Source organism: Etheostoma cragini, chromosome 4, assembly GCF_013103735.1.
Source record: "Etheostoma cragini isolate CJK2018 chromosome 4, CSU_Ecrag_1.0, whole genome shotgun sequence".
In the NCBI taxonomy this organism is placed as follows: Eukaryota; Metazoa; Chordata; class Actinopteri; order Perciformes; family Percidae; genus Etheostoma; species Etheostoma cragini.
This window is the reverse complement of record NC_048410.1, coordinates 10,631,477-10,654,388: the sequence shown is the minus strand read 5'-3', so window position 1 is coordinate 10,654,388 and position 22,912 is coordinate 10,631,477. Positions and strand designations below refer to the sequence as shown.

Below are 22,912 nucleotides of genomic sequence, written 5' to 3'. Positions count from 1 at the left end.
GTGGAAGAGAAAACTATATGCAGATTTCTGAGAAGAACTCAACACCTGCATCAGCGTATTTCATGAAGGTGTAAAAACACTAATTTTGATGATTTTAACCTTTCTTTAAATCAGTTTTTTCTACATCCCTCACAGTGTTTCTATACAACACTCACAATGCTGCCAACTAAAAAACATTCTCTCGCTTTTGTCCTAACTCCTTTTCTCTTTCCACACTCCATCACCTCCACACTTCTATCTCCGCCCTCCCTCTGCTTTGACATTTTCTCTCTTCCCATTCACAGGAGTGCCCATCTGTCTCTACTTGTCTCTCAGCTGTCCTGACCTCTCCTGAATTCAACCTTTCTTCTCTTCTATTCTCTTTCTGCTTCCATTTAACAATCCGTGAACGTCTTTCTTTCTTCTCTATCAGGTATCTTCTCTATCTCTATCATATTTTAGAAGAAACCAAATAATACCAAGTGCCTTGTCCCGGACAGCATTTACTGTAGCCCTTGCCCTAAATCATCACCTGACACCCTTGGTAACCTCTTTGTCATTGTCTTGTCACATTTCTAGCAGACAGTCCTCCTGCCCTCTTCATCACCCATCACATCCTCTTTCTTCCACTCACTCCTTTTATCTGGCAACTTCTCAAGAAAGCAACCCTGAAACAGTCTGGTATTGCTCAGACAAAATAGCCTACTGGGTTTAGCCAGTCTGGCTTAAAAGGCAGCATGTTAGCGCCAAGTCTCCCTTATCACCCTCGAACTATTTTTTTTGTTTCCGACTACTGACGACCAGATGATTTATGCCAGGACTTCATGGTACTGGGGATCTCTGACAGCTCCCATGCTCTGCCTCAACCAGTCAGCATTCATTAAAGTCTTCACGGTTAACCCTTTGCAATGCAACACCACTCTATGGTGACAGCAACCTCATCAAAACATGTGTGATCTGAGATTTGCACTCCTTGAAAGTGTTGATGTCAAGCACTTAATCGTAAACTTTAGCTGAAACAAAAGCTTGTTCTATTAAAAAATGTTTAGCTTGTGCGTGACATTTAAAATTGCTAACCTGAAACATAATGAACACATTATTAAATGTGCTTTTTTAAACAAACAAAGAAAAAGAAAGCGCTGAGAAAAGTACTGTGTTAGGATAAGCATAAAATATACAGCCCGAGCTATAGCAAAGCAGTACCTTAAATTGAATGAAAAATAATGACCCTTTTTTAAATAGTTTTATACATTTGTATGATCCTTGTCAGTTGTATGAACTGCTTCAAATATATTCATACAATGTTAAAATATACTACATTTTGAACAAGACCGAAAAAAATGTACAACAACACACAGAAACAAGCCCCACCTCCTCCTCTGACTGCACCAGTCTGGAAGTGACTCCAGTGGTGTAGATGCTGCCACTTGCGTCTTCATGGATCTTAATGTTGGACTTCCTGTTCCGACTCTCTGGATCTCTGGTACCGTCAAACAAATCGAGAACTTCTTCATTGTACAACTGTAATAAACAGAAGCCACAAACACGTATATGCATAATTATACTAGTTATACATACCCTAAAACTCTGTTTTATCAGAAAATAACCTTTAAACATAATGACTTAATAAGCAGCTATTCATTTGCTCCTCATGTTCTCCCCGTTTCTCACAGCTGTTTCTTATTAACACACAGGTCAAAAGAATAACCTCTCAGAAACCAAAGAGGGCAAGGGCCACACAGGTCAGCTGTTCCCAGCTACTGCCAAACACACACACACTCATCTGTTTACCATCAACAGAGATAACCTTGTAAGCTAAGAATGGACCGACAGAAAGAAAAGAAATAAGAGAAAGCTACAAAAATTCAAAATAATTTTGTATTTACATTTACTTTAATCAGCTTTCTGTAATAATAATCAAATCATGCACATTTAGAAACACATATACAATTGTCCCCAAGAGGAGGAAATGATTTCTTGTCAAATTATCTCATTGCTCCGACACAAGGATCCCTCCCTCCCTCCCATCCCTCGCTCTTATCTGTCATCTACCCCTCAGTGATGAGGTATAATGTCGGAGGTAATGGACAACATTAATCAGGACCAACAAAGCACAAGCAGACATTCCTGCCCATCTGTCATTGGGTTGTCACTTCCTGTTTGTAGTAGAGGGGGTTGATCCTCTCGCCTCCCTGTTTTGTCCCATCTGGTTAGAGTTAATATGGACTAATAGCCATCCCAGCACGTCACACAAGCAAATTTGTAAGCAAGAACATCAATACTGCCCTGTTAAAATGTGAGATTGTGTGTGGTTGTTCATGTACATCCATCCACATCTACACATGTGTGTCACCTACCTCTAGGAACTGGGCGCTGACTTTAAATTCGGGTGGCTGGTTGCCGGCCTCCTGGGCGCGCACCCTTCTGTTCTGGATTCCCTCAAATAACTGGTGAACCGCCCGCGTGATGATGCCCTGCTCCTGCTGGCCCAGGCTCACATCGAAGCCTGTCCCCATGGTGTAGGTCTTCCCCGAACCCGTCTGAAACACATTTCATTACCCACAATGAAATTCCATTTCCTGGTTTCTCCAAACATCACAAATCCTACATCTATGTACAGTAACCAGTTTTTACATGCATGTATTGACAGGTAATTAAACTTGAATTAACTGTGTGTTAGGGTGTGTATGTGTGTTTATTCAACCAACCCATTTAAGAGTTATTTTGGGTAACAGAGCCTATACATACACAGCAAAATTGCGATGTCTTTATCAGTTTTCCATTAAGGACTAGACACATAGATTCCCCCCCTAAAGGATTGCTGAACTTCACTGTAGAGACATTTCAGGATAATATTTCACAATAAATGTAAAACGGTAGCTATAACAACACAATATGTCAATCTCAATGTCAATGTCAATTTTATTTCTATAGCACATTTAAAAACAACAGCAGTTGACCAAAGTATACAGTATATTATATATTATTTATTATATAATATATAATATTCAATATTAGAGTTGGGAACATTAGTAAATTGTAAGATTGTGACAAACCCTGTGTCACCACCCCACTACAAATTGTTTCAATAAGCTATATAATTTTGCAGTTCCAAACGTAATATGAACTAATAATTTCATCAGAAATTAAAAAAACATATGTAGTCGTTTTACCAAGAAAGCAATGGAACTCTGGATTCAAGGTCTATTGGGACTAGGCCTGCATGATTCAGGGAAAAATATGAATCAAGATTTTTTTTAGCTTTGAAATGATATGATGATTCTCTGCCATGTTTTTTTTTCGTCACGAAGTGTATGTTTATTGCAAACATGAACCATGAAAAAATAAAAAAATTGGCAGAACCAAACATAAGATTTTTTGGCACCTATAGCACATATAGCGCATCACCACAAGCCTCTAAACATTTAGGCTTTAGAGCAGAGAAGGGAGAGCATTATTGTGCTTGAGGGTACTTCATAACCTTTTGTACACAGTGTAGGTCAAAAAAACACAGAAGAAAGTTGTAGCGTTTGTGATGCAATCGGCTTGTAAATGTAATGATAACCAAAGTCATAAAAAAATAATTATAATAATCGTGAACAGGGTGAATTGAGATCGCATCTTTATAACGATTAATCGTGCAAGTTTAATTGGGACTATCTTGACTTTGTGTTTAAGATGTGGTGGTCTATCAATTGATCATTCAAATTCCTAATATCAAAATCTAAGCATGGGTGACATACCTGACCATAAGCGAACACTGTGGCGTTGTAGCCCTCGAAGCAGCCCTCGATGAGCTTGTATACACAGGTCTGGTAGATGTGCTGCTGCTCCGAGTCGATGTCAAACACAAAGTCATAGGTGAAGGCCTTGTCTTTACCCAGGAGGACTTGTGGATCTCCAGGTGTGACAAGCGTGCACACATGGCAGCCCTCTATCTTCTCCTTGGCCATCTGAGGGCGAATCCTGAGAAAAAGAGAAGAAAAGGAAAGACACAGTCAGTGAATGGATAAAAAGAGGATATCATCGTAAATCCAAATTGTAAATTGGTGTCACTGATGAAATGTTTTCATGGTTTTATGCACTGTGCAGATCAAGGATGATAATCTCATCCACATGCTAGACAGACTCTGCTTTGACCTTAAGATCATTTCAAGTGGAAACATTTCAAGTGGGATAATAAAAAAAAATCCAAATTTATGCCGTGAAGAAGAAGAATTTATTTAAGAAATATGACCTTAGAAACACCATATACTTTATTATAGTAGATTTTTAATCAAAGATCCTTCTGGAAAGTGTTTTGCTGTTTCTAGGATAATGAACTTAAGGACATTTTGAAACTTTTATTTCACCATGGAACTAAGTTGCAATTGGAATCCATTGAAATTGTTGTGAATCAAAGCTTCCCACAGGTTTTGTATTTGACACTACTTTCGTTGAAGTATTCCTTGGTTGTCATTGTTTTCACAAGACCTGGGTCTGCAAACCTCACTGCTAATCCCCAGAATAATACCATTTTATTAAAAGTGTTTATCAATTTAGCATTATACTCCTATAACAATGTCAGACTCCCTATGGACAGTAAAAAATAAATAAAAAGCGATAATCAATGCAGCAGGACCAGAGATTTTGTGTTTTATATTCCTTACATTGTCCAAATCTTACGCCTTCATTCCACACCCACTCTTCAATGATTCACTGTACAGATTTGGGTGTGTTTTGCTAGTAGCCTCAAAAATAGCCTCAAGTCGATAGCCTCAGGCAGAGATGAGGAGCAGACTACAGAGGTCGCTTCTCATAATTAGTCTTCAGGCCTGAGCAACACTGACTCAAGTGAAATTACTTGAGGAAATGTATCCAACTTTGTGCATCTCCTTCTGGAGCCGCAAGAGTGTATATACAAGTTTGTTCACATGTGTCGTAGTACTCAGCAACACCTGTAAACAGACCATGTAAAACCTATTTTACAGATACAAATTTTATAGGAACGCTATAATAATCCAAACAATGTATTACAAAAACTCACGTTCACCCTTTCATATCAAAGTCGAGCAGAGTCAGACATGTGGCAAACCTTGGTCAGACACAGGGTCACAAAGCCCGGTCATATAATGTGTTTAGCCATTCAAACAAACACATCAAACACAGCTGTACCCAAAAGGGGCATTGAAATGAACTATCAATTTGATTAACTGGTAGAGGAAAGTGGATCAGAGTGTGGTGGGTGATACACAAAAGATAAACAATACATTCACACAACTTTATAGAGGGGAACTTAACAGCCCAAAATACAAAGCTCATACATAAACAACAGCACTTTTGTTTGTGCTGTTGATTTAGAACATCAGAAAATGTGTAGAAAATAATTAAAGAGGCCTAAAAAGGACAGTTCTGAGAGAAACTAATGAAAGTAAGGCCACTGAAGATGATGCAGCAGACTTGGCTGATTTCAGTCATCATCAGCTGTTAATCCTGCTGCTCGGGACTCATAGTTCTGCTGGGCAGCGAGTTCATTGCAGTTAATTGCCTTCACCTGACATAATAATTGTAAAATAATCCCTGATAAGAGGAGTCTAAAGCATAGCAGTTACTGCGCCTGAACATATTTTAACTCTGTGAGTGAGGGCTGAGTTTTTAAGTTTAGGAGCAGTTGAACTTTTCCTCGACTGTGCCACAGTGCTGATTAATTGTGAGAACACACTGACGAGAAAACTGAGGGTACGATGTTGTTCTCCCATTTCGCAGTGTTCATTAAACAGAAAATCTGTCACACAGCACCGCTGTGAATCTCAGGCTTTCAGAGGGTCAATGTGGACATAGTGGGGATGTACTTTATCACTTTAAACAAAAACAAAAAAACAGTTTGAGGCAATGTGGTTGGCAAATCCCCAACCACATTTGCCGTCGGGAAGTGGGCACATCACAAAGACACTCACAGTAACTCTAGAAACAAATACTGTACACACACTGTTTAAAAACTACCTACTTTACTATCTCAGGTTTCACACATGGTTCCTCTCAACCATACATTAGGAACCACACCCACTGCTATCACTCTCAATAACCCTTCTACCACACATCATTATGGTAATACAAAAATACACACAGAGCTGACAACAGCATTTTTTGGCCCTCTTTCAGGCCTTGAGGCGTCACTGAAGAGGGTCTTCTAGGAGGGAATTAAAGACATTAGAATAGTCCAATTTAGCGGCAGCACACTAACTCAGACCACTTTATAATATACAGTGTGACATAGAACGCAGCTTGCAGACAGATGAGGCCCTTTTATTACTAGAGGAGACCTTGACATGGAGGTTAAAGTATCTAAAACCACAGATCCCATATGAGTGCTGTTTAAGCCAATTATTAACATAAAGTGGATAAGGCAGGAGGAGGTGCATTTGCTCTGCACAATGGACTTATCAGAAGACAAATTATTTGTGTGTGTCTATACAGATAAGAAATAACAACAAAGTATGAAAGAAATAAAGTATATACTGTACAGTATGATGTGGACTACAACATTGGTTGGCATATTTTATATATAGAGAAGAGAACTTAAATTTCGTATTATGACTACTTTGACCACATCTATATTATTTACACATTTTGCAATCGTCAGTCCTTCTCCATTAAGATAATTCACTTTTCATCTTCACATAGAGTTAAAAAAGGACATCCCAGGAATACTACTACTGGATTCTGATTTGGCATGTTTCCTACATTTCTGTCTCTGCGTCGCTTCTTCTCACATCTCGCTTCTTACTGGGCAGCCACAGCTCTGTGTCTGTTGCTCTTACACAGTACAAACACTTTGGTTCTTGGCAATTAAGAATTTTATTTGGTTTTACATTTTTGTTTTTCAAGAATTCCAGATAGAGAACTACAATGTATTTTTTGCAAGCTTGAGTTTAACTGAGACCAGAATGTTGTAGTATATTAGTTTTTAGCCATTCTAGCAGCATTGGTCTACAAACGGCAATATCTGTTGGTTGACTGGTCCACCGGCTTGGTCCAGTCTGAAATCAAACATTTATTGGAGGAATTGAAATCATTTTTCTACAGACAGACATACATGGTCCTCAGAGAATAAAGCCTTCAGACAGACCACACATTAGGTAAAATTGTTGACGCCGCCCTAAATATTGCATGACCAAATATGTGTCAACATTTAACGAGTGTCTTCTCCATTATCACAGAGAAGTAAAACATTCCCAAGACAAGTATGTCTGAATTCAGAAAGAGCTCGACAAGCTCTGCATCAAACAAGAATAGACAAATACACCCCCCCCACACACACACACACACACACACACACACACACAAGAAAGAGACACAAAAACAACAATGACAGGCTGTCAGCGATCCACTGGGAGAAGAAATAGAACAGCTATAAATAATCAATCAATCAATCACACACAAACGCACACAAGGGCTCGGCTGGATTAACATTTGAGCCAGCTGCGCCAACAAAAGATGGGATCCATAACATTGATCAAAACAGCAACCATCACACACACACATCCAGACTAAGACCACACACTTGCTAAAGAAAATTACCAGCTAAAAATAGTCCATAATACTGCGATTAAATGTCTGTATGAGACAGAGGCGTAGTAGGGAAACAAAATGAAGCAGATTTTGGATCCCTCGTCTATCTCTTCTCATCTTTGCAAACTAAGAGCAAAATTGTTTAAATATCCTGGAGACTAAACAGAGGCCCTGCAAGAAGCAACACACACACACCTTTTTTTGTACTTATATACAGATATACTTTATGTATAGGTACGAACATGGTGTCTACGCTCAGTCTTCTGTCAGGGGTCTAAACTAATTCTGACACACACACACACACACAAAGTCAGAAACTCATTATCCATAATCTCTGAGGGAATTCTCTTATTATAGTAATTATTAAACTCAATAGTGCTAATTAAGACCAGACTTAAAAACAAACACACACAAAACAAAAACACACACACACACACACACACACACACACACACACACACACACACACAGTAATATCAACCTCATAGCTGCAAAAGTCATTGATCCGTGATTTAAGAGTGAAGTAATCTGCAAAATGAGGGAGGCAACAGACCTGTCAGATTTTTTTAGTTTGGGATTGATATCACGATTCTCTGCCACAATTTGTTTCTGAAGAAGTGTAATGTTTATTGCACACATGAACCTTGACAAAAGAAAACAAATTGGCAGTATCAAACATAGATTTCTTTTTGCACCTCTAGCACATTGCTCATCACCACATGCCTGTAAATATAGAGGCTTCAATGAAGAGAAGGGGAAGCATTGCAGCTCTTTAAAACCTATTTTATACAGTCTATGTTTAAAACTCACAGAATAAAGTATTAGCGTTTGTGATGCAATCGGCTCGTAAAATTAAAGAAGAATGGAAGTCATTGCAAAAAAGAAAGGAAATAAGTAAATGAATGCCAACGTTATTTAAAAATATAATCATGAACAGGGTGAATCAAGATCACGATTTTTATAGCGATTAATCGTGCAGACCTAGCAATGACTGGATTTCAATAAGACAGGTGTATTTGACTAAGAACTATTTTACAATTTTGTGAGAAAAAAAGGTATTACAGTTACCAGAGTATCCTACATTTTGCAATACAGTGCCAGTAGGGCTCCATCATTCTCACATATGAGTAAATATGATTTACTTGCAAATCTTACTTGACTTACTTGCAACACATTTGTGTTGCAAGCATAGGCAACAGAAGTTGTGGCTTATTGAAGAAAAATATGGGCTGGAAGAAAAGAGCAGCAAAAGATCGGCCAACTGTGATGCTTAATGTACTGCTTGTGTTTTGGACTGAAATTACAGTAAGTATTAAAATTTATTGACCATTGAATGTTGGAATCAAATGTGTGAATGTAGTGATATTTTGAGGAATAAAGTCATAATATTGCAATACAAAGTTGTGATTTTAAGAGAAAAAATATATATTATAAATATATTGTAACATTTTGAGAAAAAGTAAATTCTGAAGTGATTAGAAAGAACATAATTAAAACAGAATGCTATCATGAATAATACGTGGAAATGTACACGTTATGGTACTAAAAGGTTTTTTGCTGCATCTCTTGTCATAATGAAAAAAAAGCCTTTTCTGATATGAAGGAACCATTTCATTTGTATCACATTATTTTCAATATGGACACACTATGAATGCTAACAGAAATAGAGTAGTACTTTCCTGTTTTTTTTCCAGCTGGCAAACTTTAGGAGGGTCCAGTTTCCTTGGGAACTGCACACACTGCTCAGGGACTCCTAATGTGCAACGACTGCAAGTGTGTGTTCACACCAGTAAAACATGTATTCTAGAGGTAAAAATTACAAAATGCCAATGCCCCTGATCATACAGTAATAGTTACTTGAAACTCCAATCACAATCCAGAAAATAGCCAGGACCAATTGCCAAAGCTGTCATCAACAAGCCCATAGTACCAATAAAATCTGCCCGCTGTGACGGCTGCCAATGACAGCAAGCGCCAGTAATGCTAGTGTGTGTGTGTGTGTGTGTGTGTGTGTGTGTGTGTGTGTGTGTGCGTGTGTGTATGTGTGTGTGTTTATGCTCACTCAACCTTCAAAGAAGAGGCTGGTGATAGCCAAAGACCTCATTTCCCTAATGTAAACACTTCAGTAAAGCCACAGTACACACACATACACACATGAAGAGTTAATTGTATTCTCTTGAGCTGGGAATGTTACAGAGCTCTGTTGTCTCCCCTCTGGCTCTGAGCCATTGGAGGAAGCCAGTCGCTGCATCCATGTTTCCTTAAACACTCTACTGTCTATTTATCAGGGGACAACATCTACTCTCATCAAGTTTCTCCATCAAGGACTCTTCCATCGTTACCCCTCCCTTTTTCCTTGTAATTTGTTATCCTTTTAGCTTTATTATCACTGTACAGGAAAATGTCATTTGGCTCTTCTTTTGTTACTGCACTCTTGTCCTAATGCTCACCTCCGGCAGTTCCGTAGCCCTCCCACAGTTTGTTGCCAGTGAAAACAAGCCTATCAGAACAAAAGCTTGAATGACAGAAGCAGCAGAGGGGCCTGTTCCATTTCCCCGTTCTCCTGATAACAGCAGAAACTAATCGCTAATGTGGACTTTTCATCGATGCCTAACTTCCTCTCTTTCTGCCTCAGTCTTTCTAAAGATCTAATATCGCCATTCACAATGGAAAAAACACATATCCATCATTTGGGTGTGAGATGCAACACACGGTGTCTGTTTGAAATGCAAACACACAGTCACCCCCCTGCTCCCGTCACACAGCAGATACAATAAGCGTTGACAGACAACTCAACAGCCAGTCTGACAGGTAGATAATAAAAGCTCTACAGGTGACTAACTGTGCTATAACGACACTGATCGGGTACAGGGTGAAAGCTACATTAGGAAACCACATTTGCACAGTGAAACCTGTGTAGGCTGTAAATTAGAAATTATTTTGTGTTTTTAGGATGAAGTTTTACAAAGTAACAAGTGTCTACATCTTAAATGAAATCCCCCAAGATCAGAGAGGTCGGACTCTCCTGATTGATGAGGGACAACAGACAACTTTTTGTTTCCTTACTTCTGTCTCATGTTTTACCTCTCAGTTCTGTTTTTCCAAACAAAGACAGACACACACACACACACACACACACACACACACACACACACACACACACTGTTCATTGTTCTGATTAATGTCACATACATATGGATGTGTGAAGCAGATGAATGCAATCAAGCAGAACTCTGTGTTGATGGGATTGCGTCTGCTTTTCCAAAAGATTGATTTTCCACAGGCAAATGCCGGAAATAAGACAGCATCAACAGCATTAAAGCTTCTTTGTTTTAACATTAGCAGTCATTAAACGACTGTGTAAGGAAGAACGACATTTAGCAGATATTTATCATCAAACTCTGCAGGCTCTCTAAGGTCAACATTTTACCGTCTTACAGTATATTGCTTTGGTTTAACAGCCCCTAACTTCACTGTTTTGTCTGGAAACTTTGCAGCGTTTTCAGGTGCACAGGCAGCTATTTTGATACATCTGTGCACTACAAATTGAAATTACCTTTTTTTTTTTTTTTCAAAGAGGTATACAAGACAGAAAAAACGAGTTATAGATACATGGTTTTCAAAGTAAAATATTTCAATATTAAGTATTCAGTGGCTGTTAAAATTCGAATACTTATGTCTTTTATTTGCTTCCATATATTTCCCTTTTGGTGGATAGAAAAACAGAACTAAAAGAGGGGTGAATACTGCATGAACAGATCTCTGCTAACTGCTTGCAAGAATAACTGGCTGAAATAAGATTGTTATGGTACGTATGTGTATGGTGTGAGTAAAGACTAAACTTTTAATTCTGGTTTAATGAATGCACTGCACCTGCATCCTAAAACCAAGCCCTGCCCGGTACGGATGCCCTGCTCTCTCATCTCTGCTCCACATGCGCTGCCAAAGTAGCAGGTGGTGAGACTTAATATCTTCTGTTGTCATCACACTCATTACTAACCAGTCAGTCAGAGTGTAAAAAGTGTCAAACATTGCATCCCCTCTCCTACTCTTTGCACCTCTCACACACTTGATTTTTTTTCTGTAATGAGTGTTGACTTAGTGGCCATTGTCTCCTAAATACTGAACCAGCAGTGTCAATTACAAAATATTGTCCAACAGCTCATCATTAGTGCAAAGCAACGACAGCGGAAGATGGGTAGACATGCAGGAGGAATCAATCTTCTTTGCATATTCATCATTAAATAAACATGGATGCCAGGCTCATGCATTTATGTTATTATGTCCTCCAGATAAAGAAACCAGCGTGACAAGAAGAAACACTGTCCCTTTCTACAAAAATCTTTGGCGAAAGGTTGTGATGCACTGCATTCCAGGTCGAAGCCATCTTTAATTATTCTTCTAAAGATAATTAACAGTGCTATCTTGTGTTGCCCTCTGATTCCAAGACTGTCAGTGCGTGTCGGTGTTAGCCAAGTGGTTTCCCAAAACTTGAATCCCAGCTTACTTCAGCTCACCACAGCCCAACCACACTGCTGATGGGGTGTTGGCTCCAATTACACACCACAGGCTTGATTTGTTGTAAATGCATACAGCGCTTTGCCATGAAATACACTTACAGCAGTGGTCTACATTTATCAAACAATTTACTGAACTTTATCTTAAAATTTTCATGAATATATAATAGTATTCTTTATACTGCTGCCAAACTCAAACCTGGCCATATGTTTAAATAACAAATTGTGTGCCCTGGGTACAGACAACTGGGAGCTTGCGGTGCTATTCTCTCCACGCTTCTGCTCAGAGGTCGTAGTTACCAAACTGTGACGACTGCAAGTCTGCAGTCTTGTACCCGGTACAGAGCTCTGCGAGTGCAGGGGCTTTCATGGCCGTTATGATAACCAGCATCTAACATTTGCTACTCCGCTGCGCTGCAAAGTAATGTGTTGCAATGTGAAACTAGCATCTAGCTCACATTGACATGGTGGGACATTGAGTTCAGCGTTCTCAACCTGGCAATCCCTGCAAATTTAGAGTCTGGGAAGGAGGGGCTGGCGGAGATGACTCTCTCCAGTATTTTGAATATGAACTGCATAACCATTTTAAACACTAGCTGTCAGTATTAAATATTGCACCTTTAAATGGCACCAAGTCAGTGACAAACATTTTTTCAATGATAAATACTCAAAGTTCCTCTTATGTTACTTCTGGTTTACCAAACATGCTGAGTGTAATGACATGAGTACTTTGGAGTACTGTGTCTACAACCTGATAAATACAAGCCACACCTTAAATACACTTAGAAAAATCAGTCTTTTAGAGTTATTTACTGAGCAGAACTGTCTTGCCCTTTCTGAAAGAGATTAACTCCATGCAACCAGCCCAACAGAGATTACATAGACCGGAACACAGTGTCTCTATCTGGTTCTGTTCTGTTGCTTGTACCATACCTCTGATTAGTGTTTGTCATTGTCAGAGTTCAGATTAGGATTAGCCCAACTGGCACATTGTGTGTGTGTGTGTGTGTGTGTGTGTGGACAACAGACAGTGTACACATAAAGTATACACAGTGTTTCCTCTGTTGATTTTGTAGTGGCGGCCCACTATGGCAAAACTTCTGCCACAACGATATCAGAAACGGGCCAGACGCACAATGTAGTCACGGTTGCCTTTTAAATTATCCTGCTGACATAATGCACCCCCCATTGGCTGCTGCTCACATTGAAATTTAACAACAAACAGAACTATTTAAAGGTTACTGGGCCCATCCAGTTTAACTCCACACACTGTGTGTGTGTTTATTGTCAAAACATCTGCTTTCTTCCGAGGGGCCTTGTTGTTCGGACAGACCTGCCCCCACTTCTAAAAAAATCCTAAAGGAAACGCTGATACATATACACCGCATTTTCAGGTATGAGAATATTTTTATTTCTTTTTTGTCAGAAACAGATAAAGACTAAAATGTTAGTCGGATAAGACAAGCATCCATGAAGTCATATTGTCCTTTAGGTCACACATCCGTGTCATTTCCAAGATTAGAGTCCAACGGAACTAAACTTTTACTGTGTGTTCTTCCTTTAACGTGTCGTGACAAACCCAGCAACGCTCTTATCACTGTCAATGTGAGCATGTCAAGGTCCCCGTAGCAACAGGGACAAGATATCTCAACAGATAGAAAGAAGTTTACGAGTGTGGGACAATTTTTTATTAGTAGTAATAATAGTGATTTTTACTTTTTGTATCGGAAACTGCACTTCATAATGGAAATGATATCAAATCTGGATAAATGTTTATTCATCAAGGAAAAGAAAAGAACAAGAAAGACAGATAGAAGTATAATGTGTGTTTTTGACATACATAATACTTAATAATGATAATGGGATTTGTTGACAGAAAATAAAGAGAGAAATGTGGTATGACAAAGCACCCTAGCAAGACTCAAACCATGGTCGGCATCTTGAACCTCTTTAGGACATAGGATGTCTTTAGAAGTGCCCTGGACACCTGCATTACTGTCCTCTGTCGTACTGTACACCTGACACAAAACGTCTGAAAAGATGTCAAGGTGGAGCTGATTAACACTCTTTGAACCATTTATCTCCCTGTTGCTCTCTCACTGTATCGGCCCCTTTCTTGTCCAACTCTTTAAAGAGTCACACATAGAAAGGAGGGAAGGAAGCAAGAGAAAGGGAAACATGAGAACAAGAGCAGGAGAGGGGGGATGATATTTCAATTCATGAAGATTTTTTGCATGTTTGACAAGAAAAGCCATGAGAACTCAGGAAATTGGCTTGGCCTATTTTGGGCATATCAGTGACTGTGGGATGAAATGAGAGAGGCCCTGAGGTGCAGCAAAGGATGGATGAAAGGATGACCAGTGACTGAAAGGTCAAAACTGCAAGAAAAAAGCATTGTAGAGCATAATAGATATGAAGTAAGGTAAATGTGCTTCAAGTTCAATTGATCAGTAGATTTTTCAAAAGATTAGTTGACGAGTAAGACTCACAAAGGGTTTTAAATCTGTACTGGGAATAGATTTATGAATTTTTGATCATTCCTCTACGGAACTGGGAATTCCATGTTGACGTATATGCCACACAGTGTTAAATTGTGGAAAGAAATATATGTTTATAAAATAACATTTGAAAAACATGTATAAACTGAACACCAAAAAACAACAGTAACTATGCAAAAAAAATTACAATTTCTTTACGTAAAATAAATAAATATTAAACGCTATAACACTTCTGTTTTCTTTGTAACAAAATACAGTGGAAAAACAAACGGAACAAATGCTGCGTTCTGTTATTTATCCGAGTCGGAGGTCCGACTAGAAAGTCAGACGTTGCCTAGCAACACGACCCCCCTTTCCTCGGATTTCCGAGCTCGGAACTCGGACAACCCTTATAGACACCGAGCAAGAATTCCGATTTGCGAGGTCTGAGTGGGATAGTTGAGGATAATAGAACGCAGCATAAACTCCATTGTGGAGATGATTCAAGCATGCTCTAAATCCTTCTTCAATCAAGTTCTCTTACATTTAAAAAATAAAATAAAATGGCTACTGTCACAGTACACAAAACTCACCAAATGAGGGGGCAGGCCGAATGAGAAACACATAAACACTGGCGCATACAGCAGCCACTACTTTCTGTTTACTGATAGCTAGCGTTTAACTCAGGCTAACTAATTAGCTAGTAAGGTGTGATTTGTCAGCCAGCCTTCTAAAAGAAAGCACAGGAAACAGAGTCACAGTTTTCTGACACACTTTTTCTGACACACTCTCTGCACTTTACAAAAAAAATCACTGAAGCAATTAGAATTTACATGTCATCTTCAATGTCCCCATATTCACTTGTACAGAAACCCGGCTTCAAGTATTTGCTGTATGTACTCAAACCTCATTACAACACGCCATTCTGTCCACACATGACGCAAACTGTAGTCCCTTCCATATACAACCAAACGGACGTTGATGGAGCACGAGTTGTCAACTGCCCCCTCCATTTTACTAACAACTGATGGCTGGACTTCGCGTGCTACGGAAAGCTATCTCACAGTGACTGCTCATTTTATTGACTTGAGCGGGAAATGAAAGTATCAGTTGTACAGACGCGGCCCCTGTATGAGCAGCACACAAGCACTCACCTAGCTGAGAAGCTACAGGAAGTTGTGACAGAGTGGAAACTAGAAAGGTATGCCCGTCGCACTTAATAGCGAGAATACCTCCTTTAATCTTTTGTGGGGGAAGGTCTCACCGGAGTAAGAATTTGTATTGTTATTACTCATTCTATGTCATTTGCACTTTCGTAAATAAGAGAAGTTGTATTTTCAGTTTTATAGCTGATTATCTTATCTTGTTTTCAAGTTACAGATGGACACTGGAGATGATGTGGGGTTCTTATTTAAAAAAAAAAAAAAAAAAATAAGAACAGTGCAGCTGAAAGGCTCCATATTTTATTATTGAGCTACAGCAGGCATTTCCGTCCTGCTACCCATTTAATCAGTCCTTTCATTGATTTCCTGAATCAGCTGTCCGCGGTGATTCCGCACATAAAACCATCAACTGTCCCTCCAATCAACTCTCTCATCTCCCCGTCTCAATCCATCACAATCCATCTGAGACGTACTGTACTTTCCCTTAACGACAATGCCATGCTCTTATAGTAATCAGTTAAGCAGCCGTGCATGCGGGGAAATATGCTCTCCCATTATGGGTTATGGAAGCAGGGTATTCATTGCCAAATCTGTCTTTTGCCTCCAATCCTCCACATAGGCTCGACATCACAGCAGGGTAACAGGCTGGTAGACACACATGCACTCACGCACGCACACTTACACACACACATGCAAACACACACACTTGGAAGTTAATATGCTGAACCAACACTCTCTAAGGGGATGGCAGAAATAAGCAATGGACACCTGACTGTGCTTGGTCCCTGGCAAGGTAGGTCATGTTAGCTATGAATGAAATAAGCTGGCATCAAATAAAATTGAATGAGGGGTGAGAAATGGCATTTTGTGAGCCTTGGACTCAGATTTATGGAGACAGAATACCATAATAAAGAAAGAGATGAGTGGACACAAAGGCAGCAAGGTTCAAAGACTGAATGGCTGGCTCAAGTAGAAGCACTGGAAGAGAACACACTAATGAGGAATACTTGGACAAAATGAGGCAGTGATGCATTAAGTAGATGGAGCGAAACGCTGACTAAGTGTGAAATACGTAAATGGCAAAGCAAAGAAGGCAGCACACATTATAAGCAACTGTGTGTAAATGAAGTGGGACAGTGGTCACAAGGCTGGGAGTGGACAGCTGGCTCACCAAGGTGGTGGCAGGCAGACTGGGAGTGGACACCCACCACTCCCATTTGGCATCTGTCTCGCCAGACTAGTCTCACTTTGCCAGACCCTCCTCCAAAGTGCGCTGAAGGAGAGTCTGGCTACTCCACATAGCATTCCAGGATGCGTGGGAAAACGTGCTCTAGTTTAATGTCATTTCTTTAAACCAATTAGAATCGTCATTGGCGGTGCAAAACTCCTTACAGAGCTGCTGCAAAATAGTCTTTCAAGAGAAAACTCAGATTGGACAGATAGTCTAGCTAGCTGTCTCAATTTACCATGAAGACATCTGAGTCAACAATAGTCCTCACAAATCCCCCGAATTCAAAATTCCAACACAAAGAAAGTGGAAGTAAACTGAAAATACATGCATCGAGCGGATTTTCCTGCAGCACCGGAGAAATCCCCGAAGTGGAACGCAAAGGATATAGACCATGCCAACCTGACAAACACATGCTGATTCTCTCAGGGTGCCATGCCTGGTGCATTTCAATGTGAAAAGGCCAATGTAATGACAACACATTAAGAAGTATTCTTGTGGGCATCGACCTCATGTTTACTTGTATGCAAGCGAGAGCTGAAATAATTAGTTAATTGAAAAAAAAAATTGAGATTGAATCAGTACTGACAGTGGTTGCACCTCTACTATAATGTTAAAGCTACATCCCATGTGATAAAAACATAATACAATATAAATTCCATCAACTATATCACTATAAGATACTATATGATGAAAAGGCTATCTATTGTAGCAACATGGAGAATGATAACTCAAAACACACATTTCTGGATTACACTAAAAGTCATCTGATGCTCGGCTCTGGGTTGGCTCAGTTGGTGGAGCGTGCGCCCATGTGCGGGGGTTTGCTCCTCGGCGCAGCGGGCCGGGGTTTAGCGCCGACCTGTGGCCCTTTGCTGCATGTCATTTCCCCCTCTCTCTCCCCTTTTGTGTCTTCAGCTGTCCTGTCAATAGAGGCCTAAAAATGCCCCCAAAAAATCTTTAAAAAAATTAAAAGTTATAAGTCACCTTATGCTGCACTAGAGGTTTATGCACCTCCAAACTCAGCCGTACAAGCCACTGTTCATGGCCTTCATGTTAACCTTGTCTATTGAACTAACCTCAGAGACTGGCGGCCATGTGGCCCCAGGCACTGCTACCGGAGAGCAGGGCTCACATATATTGTGCTCATTGGGTTGACTAGTTGTGTTAGCGGCGCCGCACGCTGGAGCACAAATAAGCGAAATGGTTCATCCATGTTAACATGAACGTTTTCTTTACTGAGCCAGACTTTAAGGACAGAGTTGTCCTACATTGTCTGAAAGGGCTAGGTCAACTGTTCCAGAAAGATCAACTCACTATCTCCACCACAAATTTATTTCCAAAAGACGTACATTCTGTCATTGTAAGTTTAAGATCTGTCTTGATACACAACTGTAGCCTCATTGCTTTCTTATTAGTTTATTTCTCTTGAAATGGAAAGATAAATAGACATCCATGTCCTGTGACAACAAACTGGCAAAAGACAAGGCTTCAGAGTGGGATGTGTGGAAAACTTCTGGATCTCAAATGTCACATTTTTATGCTGATTGTACCAGGTTAAGGGGGACAGAGCTAGCCATTAAACTGTAATACAACACAAGGTAGTGAACAACATCAGCTGTGAAAGACGTTAGCCAAGGCTTTAACAACCGAGCCATCACAGATTGGATTAATTTACTGTCTGAGTGTACTTGCCCCCAGGCTATTCACACAGCCAACACTCCTCATACTGAAAGTCTTAGAATGGTAAGTATATCATATTATAATTTATTCAGTAATAATACTGATAATAGTGATAACTGGGTACCAATAGAAGAATAATTCCAGAGTAATTTCAATCTCTTTGATCATAACAGCGTAAGAAAGTAACTTCTCACCACTGTCAAAGACTAGCAACCATCATTCAACTTCAGATGAGCATCTCTCATTGTTACAAGGGCAAATCAGTCCGCATCATCGGAGCTAATTCTAGGTCAATACCCACCCCACTTCCTCATTCCCCTCCATCTCTCCCTTGTCTGCTCCGTCTGCTGCTCCGTGGGGGAGGTGGAGGCACAAGAATGAATCAAATTAGCTTCCTTTCTTTATTTTCATGACAGACGGGATTGTCAAGGTCAGGGAGGTGCTAGCCAATTTCTGCTCGATTCCAGTTAACTTTCACGGTCTGAAAGAGGAAGCACTGCTCGTTAAGATAACATTTCTTTTTTTGATGGATACTGGATGCTTTTAGCCTTAGTGCTTCAAACTACCTCAACTGTGTTTAATTTTAGTATGGACCTACATGTAAATGCTATCTGGAGAGTGTTAGTGATGTCCTCAACTAACAGACCACACACTATGTTGATCCATTGTGAGACTACTTAATTATGGAAGTGGCACTAAAAGACAGAGTATGGAGTTCATAAAAAGGTCGAAGATTAAAAGGAAAGTGGCTACAAGAAAAAAAAAAGTGGTTTGATACACATCTTGCTTTTAATTACCCAGGGTTTAGCACCCTTGCAAAGCATTTGTGAAATAAATGTTTCCACATGTGAAATATGACATATACTGTATGTGCCTGTATCATGCACAGTGTTTTACATAAACCACGTCTGTTACGAGTTTTTTTATAGTCACATATTTGATAGATCATACATTCCTGTATGTGAATTTATCACATGTAAAATGTATAAATGGAAAAATGTTGACACGTGTTTTGCATTTGACATGTACGATATCTAAAACTCACATGGGCACATAAATGTTAATTATTTAAATGTGAAATGTTGTTTAATGTTCTCATAGTTTAGATATACAGGTCTAGACAAAAAATAACGACTGCAGCACACTCAATGAGTCAGGCCCGTTTTTTATATTGTAATGTAATGTTACTTTTTTCTAACTTTCCTGTATAATAAATATTTGAAATGAAATGAAATCACACAAAATACAGGGATCATACAATATTTGTATTTTTTGGGGTGTGTGTGTGTGCAGATGTGAGTTGCGCATGTGTCACTTTGCGACAAGTAGCTTACAAGATGCTAACGAGAGACTTCTGTAATGTCAATACAGTAAAAATTGACCTACTTAAGAAAGTTGGTTAACTGCTGGCTACAAGTTAGCAATCAACTCACATAATGTGCTACAGCTAAATTTAGCTAATGCTAATTTTTTACCAGAAAGGATGGGCTAGCTAATCCTGTTGTTTCCAAGTGATTGTAGGATTATTAAAGTAGGGTGACCAAACGTTATCTTTTGCCGGACCTTTTTACTTTTTACGTCTGGGGAATCCGGGGGGGTTTATAAATTCATGAAAATGTCTGGTTTTCACTGTTTCTCATGGCCCCATTAAGCATGTATTTAAATTGACTGCCGCTTTTCACACAATACTACGGTACTTTGTTGCGTGACGCAATTCCTGAGAGGCTGCCTTGTGGGCGGCTCTGCGGAGCGCACATACAGAGAGCAGATCAGACAGCGGAGCAAATACAGCAAAGCTAGCTAATTTGTTTCTGTGTCTAATAAAGGTGCTGGAGATCTAAAAAGCTCACTTGGACACCAAAAAAACTTATCTTATTACATAAGGTATTTAGATATTTAGTTGAAGCTGTATTTTGAAGCTGACACAGAAGAGGTTATATTTAGAACATTATTTCACTTTTAACCCTTGTATGGTATTCAAAATTGTTTTTAAAACCCCAAATAAGTTATGGGTCAATTTGACCCGAGGGATACGAGAAGGTCCCAAAAATGAAGACAATACAAAGGTTATTTATTTGAAAAGAGAGCTATTATTTTGTTACAGGTTGTTACATATTTTATTTTATTACATAAGTTATTTTTGGAAATCAAAATATGGTCACCTTAATTAAAGACACTTTCTGAATCAGTCTAAACAATTCACAAGCTGATGTTACTGCCAATTAGTAGAATTGCATGCATCACTGATGTAAATGAACACTTCCTGCCGATTAGTAAATAATGCGTCCTATTGATATCCCATTGATTTCTTTGCTGCGCTGTCAGTGTTGCCAAAAATCTTTGCCAACGTAGATTTAGCAACTTTTCAGACCCTCTTAGCGATGACATTTCTAAAAATCAGATTATTAGTAGATAAGGAAGACATATAATATTGTAATTCATTCCCATGCATATAAATAGCGCTTTTCTGAAAATATAATACATAGCTGAGCTTTTCTAGTCTCAACAACTATTCAAAGCCCATTTACATAGTACAGGAACCATTCAACTCGGGCAACTTGGGGTTCAGTGTCTTGCCCAAGGACACCTGGACATGGGACTGCAGGGCCAGGGATCAAGCCACAGTCTCCCCATAAGGCTCAGAGTAATTAAAGGCCACAGCTCTTTTACCAACGGCACGGGATCTAGCTGAAAAATCTAACTTTTACCGGAACCCGTGGGCAGGAGGTCCACACGGTCACGGTCACTAACAAAACTCAGTAAAGATTGATCTTGCTCAGGCTTTAACTTCAGGATATTCGTCAACGTTGCCACAATGGACCGAATGGCTTCGCTCGCATCTTTCTCTGCCGCCATTACGGAACTACAACTGAACTTGGACCGGAGAAAACCCAAGAAAACCCAGATGTAGTACTGAAAGAAAATGAAAATTGAGCTGAAGTATGTAGGAGAGCAGAGCCAGGCTATAAGCTTTATACAAATGATGTCACCAATATGCAAATGAACTTTAGACAGTGACTTTTAGCAACTTTTGAAGCTACTGCTACCTACTTTTATTAAAAAAAGAGTTGACAACCCTGTGCACTGTACGGAATTAGCCAAAAGTGTAGGCTATAGCTTATACTGTCGGTCAACAGTCTAGGCAGTGTCCTAGACTTTTCTATTCATCTATAATAAAGAAAAAAAACAAGACAAAGAGTCTACTGCCATGTTAGCAGGTATAATGTTACCATGTTTGCTCATAGTTTAGCATGTTAGCACACTAAGATTTGCTAATTTGCACTAAGTGTGACACATAGTTTTGCAGATATTTGGTCATCAACCAAAGTACTGGACAAATTAATGTAGATATATTTCAGTCCATCAGTTATTTAGTGCTGAAATCGGCCATTTTAGAGCCTCGTCCTGCTGTCATCTCTCTCCATTCACACCTACTACACAAACAACACAAACTCCAGCAGTGATTAAGCTACTTAGCGCTGAAGGTGATTATGTGCCAGCTGGTCACTCACACACCCAAAGACACAAATCTAGTTGAAAATAGATTTGTGTATTTGCTAATGTTTTTTTTACATATAACAAACAAAACATCTTTTACTTTTATACAAAACTATCCTTTAGTATTGATACACATCATTATCTAATGACGCATGCAGTGGGAGGTAGTTTTATTTTATCTAAATGAAAACCAAATCAATTCAGATTCAATTCAAATCAAACATTCAGTTAGGAACAGAGCAATGCGTGAATGGAACTCTCTCCCAAAGACTAACAAAACACTCAGTATGGTTTTAAAAAAAAATCACTTAAGATATCTTACCTTCAAATGAATTGAAATATTTCTTACCATATTAGAGTCATGGTATAGGGCTTTTTCTTATCTTATTTCTCAAAATATATCTATTCGGAGTAGTCTTTTTTTATTTCATTTTCTTTTTTTAAATTGCGTTAACTGTAAGATTTAAATATGATTTGTATTTTCAAATTTTAAATGTCTGTGTGTGTAATGTGATGTTGTAAAGAGTACACTAGAACAGATGATAGGACCCCAGGAAGAATAGCTTTTGCTGAAGCTAATGGGGATCCAAATAAAACAAACACGCACACACACACACACACACACAAATTCCGAGGTCTTCACATCTTTTGTTTTGTCTATAATATCAACACTTCTCCGTCAAGCTCAATCAAACTGAATATAAATACATAAATTCAGATGGACATAGACATAGAAATTTTGACCTGCTTACAGCTTCCGGGGACATTTGAGAGGACAGATGTTGGTGTCTGTGTATTTAGGTGTATGTTTAAAGA

At 39.2% G+C, this 22,912-nt stretch overlaps 1 protein-coding gene across 1 annotated transcript in view; it reads right to left on the bottom strand.

The window, feature by feature from the left end:
* kif21b (kinesin family member 21B) overlaps window positions 1-22,912 on the bottom strand; it is a 64,252-nt gene that overhangs the window by 33,721 nt on the left and 7,619 nt on the right. Inside the window, exons 2-4 of the mRNA XM_034869510.1 lie at window positions 3,723-3,945; window positions 2,337-2,519; window positions 1,351-1,500 (exon numbers count right to left, since the gene is read on the bottom strand). Of these exons, the coding sequence (XP_034725401.1) occupies window positions 1,351-1,500; window positions 2,337-2,519; window positions 3,723-3,945 (556 nt within the window). The remainder of the gene's footprint in view (window positions 1-1,350; window positions 1,501-2,336; window positions 2,520-3,722; window positions 3,946-22,912) is intronic.